The 13318-nt window shown below is 43.3% G+C and overlaps 1 protein-coding gene across 2 annotated transcripts; it reads right to left on the reverse strand.

Moving 5' to 3' along the window:
• Nucleotides 1-45: 45 nt before the first annotated feature.
• Nucleotides 46-13245, reverse strand: CMTM1 (CKLF like MARVEL transmembrane domain containing 1). Of its 2 annotated transcripts, none has more exons than XM_030795839.1 (4): nucleotides 12469-13245; nucleotides 9253-9411; nucleotides 1973-2071; nucleotides 46-352 (listed from the first exon to the last, which is right to left on the reverse strand). In XM_030795839.1, the coding sequence occupies exons 1-4, from the start codon at nucleotides 12898-12900 to the stop codon at nucleotides 182-184; spliced, it is 861 nt and encodes a 286-aa protein (XP_030651699.1). In that variant the 5' UTR covers nucleotides 12901-13245; the 3' UTR covers nucleotides 46-181. The 2 variants fall into 2 exon arrangements, with proteins under 2 accessions (XP_030651699.1, XP_030651701.1); XM_030795841.1 differs by having other exon boundaries at nucleotides 48-336.
• Between the last annotated feature and the right edge of the window lie 73 nt (nucleotides 13246-13318).

A 13318-nucleotide genomic window follows, 5' to 3' on the forward strand; every position in this document is an offset into this window, starting at 1 on the left:
GAAAATACAACGCAACTTTCACACAAGGCAAAGAGAGGAAGCAGGTGTTCTCGATAAAAGCAGCAGCCCTAATTTTATGGTCACATTTAGGCTGGAATGGGTGACAGCATGCGAGCTCGGGGGTGGGCTCGGAGGCAGCGATTCGACAGACACGTTCATCTGATAGGGCGCGGGGCTGGCTTCAGGCGGGCCTCTGCGGGGCGTCGGGGCCGGTTTCGGGGTAGGCGTCTTTGGCGGGGGAAAGCTTGCTTTCAAATTCGACTCCCAGGAATCTTTTCAAGTTAGTCCTCATCTTCTTGGTGACCACAAACGCATCGATGCAACACACGATTACCGCTGTGAGACACAGGGACTGTCAGATACAAGACCATATGCGGGAAGGAAAGACGGGGTTATTTTGCAGCTCGGTAGCAACCCCTCGAACCTACCCCTATCCAGGGTGGGCGCTGCGGGTGGCCTCCTGTCCCCTCTGACCCTTCACTACTTTCTTGGCGCCTGCCCAATTGGCTGCTGCAGGCAGATTCTGCCTTTCCCAGAAAAAGGGATTTTGGAAATGGGGGATTTTGTTGCCAGTAGTAGCCTCGCTTGATGTCTGAGGCACCAGGAAAGGACTAGGGAAGGGCAGTGGCTTCAGGTAGGGGTAGGTCCTGAGAAGGCCTCTCCGTGGAAAGACTTTTGGACTATGTTTGCAAAGGGCAGGAAGGAGTTCCTAAGGGGAGGAGGAGAACCCAGGCACTGAACTAAGGTCTGTAAGGAATCTGGTGTGGCCAGGACCTCCGGAGCCGCTGAGAAGGGGGCAGAGTTGAGGCTGGAGAGGTGCAGGATCTGGGACTCTATCAAGAGGTCAGGTGTGAGACTCAGAAAACCTACTTGCAGTGGCCATGAAGTGAATGGAAAGTGAACCAGGCTGGAGGCAGGAAGACCAGTGAGTGGTGGGGTGGGATGCTGCCATCCAGATAAGAAATGGAGACCTGGGGGTGGGAACCCCTGGCAGTAGAAGGAGTGATTGCGGAGTCAGCCGATGGGGACCAGGGGCTGATGGCACGGATATTCCCCTGTGTACTTCGGGACTCTTGACAACCTTGGATGTTTCTCTTTATGGTCACTTAATTCCTAGCTGCTTAATGAGCTTTTCCTAGGTATGTCTTGCGCCAGCGAATCTGTGAGCTTTCCCAAAGGGGAAGGGGCTCTATCCCCAGCACTGAGCTCATGTCTGGCACAATCAATGGGATTGACAGATATTTATTGATTATAGAATGAATTCAAATAAACTCTTTTTCTGCATTAATTTCTGTTCTCATTGTTTAACTTCTTGAACCAAAGCCCTACCTCCCCTCCCAACCCCCTGAATCTTCCAAGCATTTGATCTGCCATTTCTTTTGAGTCCCAGTTTGTCCCAGTCTTGTGACCCAGAGCAAGGTATTTAACCTCAGTTCCTATATCTGTACAAATGAGAGTTGTAAAGATTAAGTCAGAGTGTGCCCCCCTTGGTGCAGGGCATATACTGGGCACTTCAACATGTGGCAGGTTCCTTCCTTCCTTCCTTCCTTCCTTCCTTCCTTCCTTCCTTCCTGAATAGGCTGGATTACCCACTTTAGACAGTGCACTTTTTCCCCCTTACAATCTCTCTTATTATTTGTCTTTAAAATACAATTCTCTAGTCCAGAAAATCAAAGTCCTATTTATAGACAAAAAGATCTTGCTTAACATTTCAAAAATAGTGTCTACAATTCTCAAAAGGGGTTTAGCAGACTCTTGTTTTTGTACCTATTTGGAGAACACATGTTAGAATTAAGATTTTCATGAGCTCAGAGTTTGTGCAACTTCATATCACCTGAAGAAGTCAGTGCAAGAAGTATGTGGGTGGCAGTGGGGATTTTGCTTGGTTAATGATATAATGGGGTCTGCCAATTTCCCTTTTCAAAGTCTTGGAATACTGATCTTAAATGGAGTCATGAAGGCCTCTACTTACCCCCCCGACATAGAATAAATGCCTTCTTTTCTTTTCTTGCATGGCCAAGATGGCAACTACTGAAAGGAACACAGCTGTAATGATACTGTTGGTAAGATCCTGTAATAAAGAATTGAAAATTATCAAGTTTACACAAAAATATAATTTCACAAATATTTAAACTGGTCAATTACACATCTGAGAATAGATGCCTTTAAAAAACTTTCCATTTGATTAAGATGAGGAGGAAACCTCAGAGGCATAATTCTTACATCATCCAGAGACATGAGTTTATGTGATTTTAAGATCCTAGATATGACTTTGTCTGTAGAAATGGGTTTATTTTCATTAAAGAATACCATTAGAAAAAAAGCTGACAACTTTTTCCATAAAGGGAATAGGAAAGTGAGCATGAAAAAACCTGGTAGTCAAGGGGCCTAGCCCAAACTGGCCCTCCATAAATGAGATTTTTTTGGGAAGTCTTGTATTTTTTTTAATGTAAATTCTGCATTCTATTCCATAACTCATTTGTTTTAATATAAAAATAAAATTTTAGATGAGCACTTTAATTATTGGTTTACTTCTTCTCCCAAATCTGCAGGTAAAGCCAACGCTCTGGAAATTGGGCCACATTTATTCTGTGAGTTCATGTGTCCCAAGAGCATATGAACTCATCTGAGGAGCAGGCCTGATATTCTGGAGTGAATATTTTTTGCTCTTTCCTGAAACATGGCCAGAACTGGGTGTGCCCTGACATCTGCAGGCTCATTGTGCTCCTTCTTCTGGGTTTCAATTGGATTTCAGTCCTGAGTTTTTTTTTTTTTTTTGAGACACAGTTTCGCTCTTGTCGTCCAGGCTAGAGTGCAATGGTGCGATCTTGGCTCATTGCAACCTCCGCCTCCCAGGTTCAAGCAATTTTCCTGCCTCAGCCTCCCGAGTATGTGGGATTACAGGTGCCGGCCACCACGCCCAGCTAATTTTTGTGATTTTTAGTAGAGACGCGGTTTCTCCATGTTGGTCAGGGTGGTCATGAACTCCTGACCTCAAGTGATCCACCCGCCTCAGCCTCCCAAAGTGCTGGGATTATAGGCATGAGCCACCACGCCCGGCCAGTCCTGAGTTCTTTAACTGCTAGCCCAACCTGCTTCTTTGTGTGCTGAAATGAAGAGTGAGGATGAGTGGGTGGCAGTGCCCTCCTGGGTGAGCAGTGGCTGGGTTTCCTTAGCAAAATAATAATGGAAGAACGAGTACACAGTGTGTCAGTGGCAGCAGTGTATGGCTAGGGGCAAAAGCCTGGAGGACATAACCACAATATGGGCCAGACAGCTAATCTGAATAGCTTAAGTCTTTGAGTCTTGATGGTCTGCCTTGGTAAGGCAGCCTTTCTGGCACACTCGTCCAAACACATCAAGGAGCACTGCCATCCAGTGTATGGTATCATGGAATCCCACAATGGCTCCAATGGAACTCTTTGATGTGCCAAGCATTTCCCAGTCCATCATTTAACCTCATTTAACCCTCACAAAGCAGCCTCCAAAGTCAGAATTGCCATCATCCCCAGTTTACAGAGGACATGGTGGAGGCTTGGAGTTTTTCAATTGCCTAGGATTGAATAATGGGTGGAATCAGAACTCAACTCACTATTGCCTCCCATCAGGGACACCCAGATAAGGAGGAAATGAGCTATTCTCCTAGTCTGGAAGTGCAGCATCCAATCCATCTTTGGGATTTTCTGTGGAATGGGTCTGGAGGGTCAAAATGATACAGCACCAGTCAGTTGAGTATTTTTGTCAATGATCTCTTTTGGCCTGCCAATTCCTAGATTGGGCATATTTTATCACCCATCTGCCAACTTGCTAATTTGTAATATGGGGATAATGACTGAGGTTCATTGGGTCTGAGGATTAAATGGCATAATGAATCTGAAAGCATCTGATAACATGCCTGGCATCTAGTAGCTGGTAGGAGTGCATCAAAATGTAGGTTCATATCTGCCCTCAAAATGTTAACAGATAGTAAACTCTCTGCAAACTCCAGATGTTCTTCCTATTGGGGCTGGCGACCGAGGAGCCCTCTTGTGGAATGTGACTTGCCTCTTGAAAAGGCACTAATGCCTACTGTTTTGGTGCCTGGTAGTTAATGCTGGAACAGGGGTATGTAGCAGGGCTGGTGGAGGTTGGAAGTAAGTCCCAGCTGGGTTCTGCAGGCTGAGCGAGAGGTCTGCCCATAGTGGGCAGGCCTGACTGAGGCAGGTACAGTGGTTTGCAGCTTTGCAGGAAGCTTACACCTGAGGATTGTATAAACCAAGGTAGTAAAAGATGTGAACAAGGATTCTTACAACTGAGAAGCAGAGTATAAACTTCAAAAGTCAAATATTCTTTTTTAAAAACTGCTCTCTGTTGGCCAAAATATCTGTATAACCAGAGCTCAGTTTCTCTGACCACTAACCAGCTGTGGTCTTAGATTACAAGAATTTGAACAAAAGCACATCAATAATGATAATAATAAACCAACCACAGAGCAGGCCCAGCTAGTCTTTGACTTCCTGTCATAGTTTTCTCTCCTTGTTGGACTATGGACATTATAGTTTACTGTGGTCCTTACTTACAAAGAAGCGCTCTCCTGAATTGTCCGTTGGAGCTAAGGTTCGCCTTGCATCTAACATTTCTATTGTAGCTAGCTCACATTTATTGAGCACTTGCTGTGCCAATGTGTTAATATGTGATCTCATTTGATTCTCACAACAAACTCTCATTATCCCCAGTTTACAGATTCGTAAGCAACTTGCCCAGGGTTGTTCAGCCAGTAAGTGGCTATGACCTTGGGCAGTCTGATTTGAGTGCCTATGAGCCTTCTTCCTGCTAACCTCCTCCCTTTTGCCTTACACACAGACCCTCTTATTTGCCTCATCTGGGCAGAGAGACAGATATCCCTGATGGCTGTGTTAAAATTGCAGCTGAGCTTGGCCATGTGCGGGAGGACTTCCACTTTCCTCATAAATACCATCCTTACTTGTTATATTTTTCTTTCCCCACTAAATACCTTATTGACTCAAGTAGACTTCTCTGACTAAAATGAGAAATGTGTTTTTTCTTGACAATTTTTCCATAAAGCTTCCAAACTATTCTCTGAGATATTAAAATCATGTAGAATTATAAGTGGGAAAGAGAAAGATGCCTTAATGGTGAGTGCTTATTATTTAAAAAAAAAAAAACACTGAATATTAGGAAAAAAGTCAAACAGGCCAGGCACGGTGGCTCATGCATGTGATCCCAGCACTTTGGGAGGCTGAGGTGGGTGGATCACCTGAGGTCAGGAGTTCGAGCCCAGCCTGGCCAACATGGTGAAACCCTGTCTCTATCCAAAATATAAAAATTAGCCAAGCGTGGTGGCACATGTCTATAATCCCAGCTACTCAGGAGGCTGAGGCAGGAGAATGGCTTGAACCTGGGAGGTGGAGCTTGCAGTGAGCCGAGATCATGCCACTGCACTCCAGCCTGGGCAGCACAGTGAGACTCCATCTCAAAAAAAAAAAAAAAAGAGAAAAACATTAAACATGATTTGTTTCACAAAATGTAGTATTTGTAATAGGAATTTATAAACAATGAATATTATCTGGTATTCAACTAACTGCAACTCTCATTGGTTTCATTTTTTGTTTTGTTTTAGTTTAAAAGTTTTATTCCTTTTAAAAAATTGCTTTCTGTTGGCAAAAACATCTGTTTCACCAGAACTCAGTTTCTCTGACCATGCTGGATTCTATTCCTTATGATGTAGAAGTGTTTAAAATATGAGCTATTGGCCGGGCGCGGTGGCTCACGCCTGTAATCCCAGCACTTTGGGAGGCTGAGGTGGGCGGATCAGGAGGTCAGGAGAGCAAGACCATCCTGGCTAACACAGTGAAACCCCGTCTCTACTAAAAAAATAAATAAATAAAAAAAATTAAAATATGAGCTATTTAGAAGACAATAATTTGAATTCATAATTTCTTAGGATCTTGATACCTGACAGTAGACTAGAGTGGGGAGAGATGGTAAACCTAAAAATGAAGAGAATGTGTGGGGTGAGGAAAATTGTACTTTTCCTAGCTTTGATGCAGACTCATGCTGGTAAAAATGGGTTTAAATTTTAAATTAACTTTATTTACTGATTTAATTCCACTCTCAAGTCTGCAGGTAAAACCAGTGCTGTGGAAGCTGGCACATTTATTCTGTGAGTTCACATTAATCAAGAATGCCAAGAGCCCATCTGAGGAGACCTCATAGGCCCTAACATAGGTTAGGAGTTGAAAGCGGGACCTGTGCCTTCCCCATGGTGTCAGGGTCCCTCGCACACCCTTCACAGCTGCAACTCAGAGACTGAGTATGGGTCCATCCTTTGTCCAGAGGAGGAGGCCTTGACAAAATATGGTCCCAGAGCCCACAGATCTCAGCAGGTCACCTGTATCTGCAGTCAGTTCTCTTTGGGGCTTCCCTGCTGAGTCCAAGCCCTGATGTATCACAGTCTGTCTCCCTGGTGGAGAGTTTTACCCTCATCCCTTTGTCAAACAATAATCGGAATAGGGAAATAAGGAACTCTATCCTTTTATGAGCCTTTAAGTTAGAAATCGCCACTTAAAGTCAGTACTCCTTACCCTAATCTCATACCTCCTGGGACCCAAGCCTTCTTGCCTAGAGGGAAGGGCTGAAAGGAAGTGGTAGCTGCATGCTGGGCACTCTCAGCTGTGGGCAAGCCTCTGAAGCTGTGCAGAGCTCGACTCAAAACAGTTCTAGTATGAAATTGACCGTGTGTTCTGTGGCTTCCTGCACTGACCTTATCATAAGGTCCCAAGTGACTCCTGAAGCTTGATTCTAAGCCTGCATACCTTCTGAAATGCCAAGTCATCACCTCCTAGCACCAATACCCTTACGAAACTAGCACATTTCCTGCTGTGCCAAGGCCTCCCAGTGTAGCTACTTGCCCCTCTGAAAAATTGTGTAGATACACATCCTTCATCTCACAGAATCTGAAAGAGCGGATTTGGAAGGAAGGGACTGGATAGGAGAAGAGAACGCAATTTGGGTCCTGTTTTGATGAGTCTTTTTCAAAAATTTCCAAGTTAATTAAATCACTTACCATCTGACCAACCGTGTGGTTGCTCAGTATGTGTCCTGCTAGTGTGAGCTGAACATCAGAATAACTGGGCAACCATCTTGGTAACACAGAGTTTCCCCACCATGAAGCTCCTGGGAGCTCACAAGGCATATCCTGTGCTGTGCTAGGTCTGGCCCATGCTCTCGAGAATAGTAGCAGGAAAAGACAGGGGCTCCGAATCACCTCTGGGCTCCCACAGTCATCCCCAAAAAAGAGGATACTGTCACCTAAGACAGACACAGCAAGGGGGCCTGGCTTTATTGGAGTTGACCAAAGGCCTGTAACCCTACAAGAGCTGGGCTGAACTTCCTGTGACCACTGTGAGAACAGGTTCTCTCATAGGACACTCACGGTTCATGCTCAGGAGATCCTAGTTCTTACCTCTGTCTGGGATACTTCTTGGGCATTACCACTGGACCCTGCAGCAAAGTATGATGTCTCCTGGCCCTCTCCAGCTTTATGTGTGGACCCAGCCTGCATGAGTCCATTTCTCAGAGGGCTCTGGTCCTCCTGACCACAGCTGATGGTGCTGTGGAGCCATCAGTCACCCACCCCCAAGGGCCTGTGTACACCCACCAGGATAACCAATTCACCTTTGGTGCTGTATTTTAAGAAAATCATGAGGAAACAAGATACAGAGATAAAATTTAGAGAAGCTGAGGAGGACATAAAGACGTAGTTTCACTGAGTTTCTTACCTTAACGGAGAATGGAGATAGAAAACCATCACAAGATAATAGGTTGTAAAGTCTGGAAAGAGTCTGGGCTTTAGAGTCAGATAGACCCGGGTGCATATCTGAGTTTCTGGCACCTACATATGGCCATTGAATTGAATTCAGTTGGCAATTGAATGTCTTTAATCCAATTTTCTCATCTGTTAAATGGGGGGTGAGGGATTACCATAACCTCACTGGGTTGTTGTGAGGATTAAATAAGGTAACATGAAAAAGTATCTGGCACATGGTATATGCTCAAAAATGGTTACTTTACCTTCCCTTCTTGAAAACTTCCATGGACAGAGATTTGAGTTTCCCCTGAGAAACCTCTCCGTAACTAAAAGGGTCTTCCACATGTTCACTTAAAGTCGCTCATATTTGCTTTGTCTGCTTCCTGTACTCGGCATTCTGTGGGACAGAGAGAGCTCAGCAGCCTTTGCAGAAAATCTCTCACAGATTTGAAGACGAAGTTTGAGTTTTAGCTCAAAAGGAACATTCTGACTTTAAGGTTAAAAAAATGTTCTATAAGGAAGTGGGATGTGGAAGAGGCCTAAGCTCTGAATTAGGATTGTTCACAGCGCAAGACAGAATGGCAAACGCCACCCAGCTATCTGATGGGTCTGATGGGTGGCTGTTATTTTTGGACATTAGAATGTTTGCTTTGTGTCACATACTACGTTATTGGCTTTGCACACATTTGAATGTTTCAGGAACCCTATGAGGTAGTTATTATCACACTTTTCCTTCTCTGTACTTCTTAAATGGGAAAACTGAGGCTAAAGCTTACACAGCTAGTAAGGTGGCAGGGCCAGAATCCGGGCCTATGGCTGCCTCTGGACAAAACCGTACTGCCTCTCTAGTCTGACACCTGAGGGGTTAGCTTTAGCAATTGTTCAGTTGGCAAAGAATGTGAAAGGCTGGGAAAAGCTATTAAAGAAGGCTCTGTAATGTCTTTTTCTGGATAGTCTGGCACCTCTTTGTGATATGGACCCCAACACACACACACAGGTTGACTCTACAATCTTTAAGGGTATGCATAGCAATTTTCTACAATGCCATCATATCAACTTTTGCTTTTGGGGAGAATGTTTATAATCAGAGTGCTCTCTGCAAAGTAGATGCATGCACTGTTTTACAAGCAATGGCTGAGAAATGTGCTTACCTACTTTATGTATTAAGTAAATTTTTTTTTTTAGGACAAGCTGAAAAGTACCATGTGTCTAGTGCCATAATGAGGGGTTTTACACTCAGGGCTGGAGCAGGGGTGTGTTGGCTGTCCTGCAGGCACAAGGGTCCAAGGAATCCTTCTGGACCAGGGCAACACCCTAACTGTCACAGCCCAGCTATGTCCTTGTCTAGAGAGATAGCTCCGTTGTTTTCACTTAAGGAGAGCCCTTACTCTGGGGCTGAGGGCAAAGCTTGGATTTGAAGAATTGTAAAAATGAACACTTACAAGTAAGGGCCAATGTAAATAGGTCAGCAAGTGGTGAAGGGTTAGCACATATATTAGAATAAAAAAAACGACGATGCAGATTTCCAGACTTGTGATTGTTATAAATGACTCATTGGCTTGGGCGATGATGAAACAAGCTAATGCTCCTATGATAAGACTCTGCAATAAAAGAAACAGGATTTGTTTTAATGCATGATTTAAAAAAATCTACATTGTCAGAATGTAAATCTGATTATATCGCAGTACAGTGGCCTGTACTGTTTTGCACATACATTTTTAACATTTCTTACATTTTGAAGAAATGAAATACATGAAAATAATAAAAAAAGCACACAGTATAGAAGGATAAAATAATACCAATTTCTTTCTCTTCCCCCAACCCAACCTTAGTCTCTCTCCTTAAAAATAACCACTATTAACAGTTTATATTTCATACTAGAAAGAAGTCTGTATATATACTGGTAAAGTACATATACATTGATTTTGGTAGAAACAGTGAGGAAGAGCCTCAGTTTTCTTTCTTTCCAAACAGCTGCTGATTATCTCAACATCATTTATTGGGAAATGCCAGTATTATCCTCATTGATCTGAAATCTAACCTTTATTGTATACTAAATTCTCAGATGTAGTTTGGTCTCTTGAGACTGTTCTCTTCCGTTGAATTGCTGCTTCCTTCTCTAGTACTCTAAGTTATAGACAATTCACTCTATATTGAGTTATTGTTTGGCCTATTCTTCCTTTTCTTACTCATTCTCAGATGTTTATGTCTCCCATGTTTGTGTTGGTCAAGTTCCCCAGACTAAGCCTGTTGGCATTTTAGTTGGGATTTCTAAATGAAATACTTACTTATAATTTGGAAAAATTACAGAATTTAGTTTTTCTCAAGAACAAAGTATATCTTTCCAGTTATTTTAGTGGTTTTTAAAAACTATCTGTCATGAGAGTTTTAAAGTTTTCTTCGCATATGTGTATCACATTTCACTTATTTTTAGATATTTGATCATTTTGATTACTGTTGTAAAGAGAAATATTTTCTTATATTTTAAGTGGTTGTCTAGGAAAGCTTTTATTTATTAACACAATAATGAGTCACCTAACTAAATTATCTTGGTCTAAATTGTTTCCAGTTGATTTGTTTTTTTTCTAGATATGCAATCACAATAGCTGAAAGAAAGGAGATATATATATATATATATTATATATATATATATTTTTTTTTTTTTTTTTTTTTTTTTTTTTTTTTTTTTTTTTTTTTTTTTTTTTTTTTTTTTTTTTTTTTTTTTTTTTTTGAGACAGTCTTGCTCTGTCGCCCAGGCTGGAGTGCAGTGATGTGATCTCAGCTCACTGCAACCTCTGCTTCCTTGGTTCGAAAGACTCTCCTGCCGCAGCCTCCCAAGTAGCTGGGACTACAGGCGTGCATCATCAAGCCTGGCTAATTTTTGTATTTTTAGTAGAGACGGGGTTTCACTATATTGGCCAGGCTGGTCTTGAACTCCTGACTGAGGTGATCTGCCTACCTTGGCCTCCCAAAGTTCTGGGATTACAGATGTGAGCCACTGCGCCTGGCCACCTCTTTTCAAATATTATTTCCCCTTCCTAATTATGATGACTAGTGGTTTCAGAAAAAATTGACTCATAGTGTAGTAGGCATTGTTTTTCCCCTCATTTAATAAATAATACTTCTGATATTTAATTAAATATGCTGACTCTTAGTTTGAAATGTTTATTTTTACAATGTCAATGGAATATTTATATACTCCTATCTTACTAGTCTCCCTTCTTGGCAATCAGGGACAAATGTTGAATTTTGTCACCTGTTCTGTGACATAATCTCCTAATTTTTTATAATGTGATAGATATAATCTCATTTTCCCTTTTACTTACAATACAGTGAGTTATTTTAATAGAACCTTAATATTGAATCATCCTGTTTCTTTCTTGTGGTATTGTATTTTCAAAAAGTACTGATGAATATTATCTGCTAATATATTGATATTTTGTTCTGATGCAAGTGAGATCTCTACTTCGTTTTCTTTTTCTGAACTTGGTCAAGTTTTCCTATCAGTATTATACTGCTTGTTTAAATATAGTTCAGAAGTATTTCTTCTTTCTCTATTCTTTGACAAAGTTAGAGTAGTGTCAGAATTATATCCGATGAAGGCTTGAAAGAGTTAACTTGTAAAAAGGTCTGGGCCTGATACATTTTTGAAAGATACTCATTTGCTAAAATTCTCATTTTCTTCTATGTTTATATTGCCCTGTTTAGATTCTTCCCTATTCTGGGATCAGTTTTGGTAATTTACATTATTCTAGAAGATCAACCATTTCATCCAATTATTCACGTTTTGCAAGGTACTCCTGTAGATCCTTTCAGTTTTGCTGATGTTTGTGATTATTTTCCCCTTCTGGTTTCTAATTTTAAATATATGTCCTTTCTTCCCCCTTTTTTTCTTGGTTGGCCAATGGTTTATCAATTTAATAGGACTTTCAAATGACAGCTCTTGTATTGATTGATTCTATTATTTTTGTTTCCTAACTTATAAATTCCTATTATCTTCATTGCTTCCCTAATTTCCTTTGTGAGAGGAAACTGAACCAACCCAAATGTCCATCAGTGATAGACTGGATAAAGAAAATGTGGCACATATACACCATGGAATACTATGCAGCCATAAAAAAGGATGAGTTCATGTCTTTCGCAGGGACATGGATGAAGCTGGAAACCATTATTCTCAGCAAACTAATGCAAGAACAGAAAACCAAACACTGCAGGTTCTCACTCGTAAGTGGGAGTTGCACAATGAGAACACATGGACACAGGGAGGGGAACATCACAACCGGGGCCTGCAGGGAGTGGGGGACTAGGGGAGGGATAGCATTAGGAGAAATACCTAATGTAGGTGACGAGTTGATGGATGCAGCAAACCACCATGGCACGTGTATACCTATGTAACAAAACTGCACGTTCTGCACATGTACCCCATAAAGTATAATAAAAAAAAGAAAAAAAGAAAAAAAATAGGGAAAAAAAGAGGCAAGTTAAGTAAGAAAGGTTTAGTGTGTGGGGAGCAAGGGGCGGTGGGGAGGAAAGGTGAGGCAAAACAAATGTGAGTGGCAAAGTGAATTATGGAAGCTTTCTGGAGCTAGCACCCCGTGCGCATTTCCCCGAGGCCACTGCCGGCCACATCCGCTAGGTCTCACCAGCCCTCCGCTCACCATTCTCAGGATCTTCAACATTCCAGTGGGCGAGAAGGAGAAACGCTTGAGGCTGTCCCTGAATTTGTACGGGACTTTGGCTCGGCCCTGCGCACGCTCTTTGATGGCCGTCTCATTTAAGAGTTTGGATTCAGTGTGTGCAGAGGGCGTTGGGGGTGGGAGTGTGGGCTTTGGGGGTGGGCGTCTGGTGGCTTTCCTTGAGGGTGCGGTGCCCTCACTGCCTTGGGGACGTGCGGCGGCTGCGGACTGCGCACTGCGAATTGAGACTGCGGGGTGCTTCCGGGGTGCGGTCTTTGCTGAGATGTTGCGCTGTGCCTTGGGTACAGAACTCACTACGCTGCCGCTACTTGCCAGGGCTGCAGCAGTCTCTGGTTGTTTCAAGTTCCCTGAAGGTGCCTCGGACGACTCAGGTTTGGCGTCTTCAGGATCCATGGTGGTTCCCTAGGGCCTGGCCGTCTGAACCAGTGCCACCGCAGCGGCTGGCTCTCCCCTGGGAACCAGCGTCGCGTCCCAACGGCTGTTGGCTACCTCCCCGGCGCGTGCACCCGGCTTTTGCTGCCCCACCGACAAGCCGAGCCCTTGAGCCACCCTCATTGCCACAGGGAGTGCAATGCCACCGCCTAGCCTAAGAACTCAAAATCTCTGCAACCTCACACCTCTGAGCTGCCGGCCAGCCAGGCAGTAAAGAGATTCAAAGATCCCTGAGGCGGATCCCGGCACATTCTTCCCTGCCACCCAGGCCGGGGTGCCGGGAAAACCGATCCCGCTGCTCCCAGCGCTCCCTTGGAAGTTACAATAGTGCTCTGCGCGGGGCACAGAGTTCGGAAATCTCTTCCTCCAGCTCCTATAC

Source organism: Nomascus leucogenys, chromosome 2, assembly GCF_006542625.1.
Source record: "Nomascus leucogenys isolate Asia chromosome 2, Asia_NLE_v1, whole genome shotgun sequence".
Taxonomy (NCBI): Eukaryota; Metazoa; Chordata; class Mammalia; order Primates; family Hylobatidae; genus Nomascus; species Nomascus leucogenys.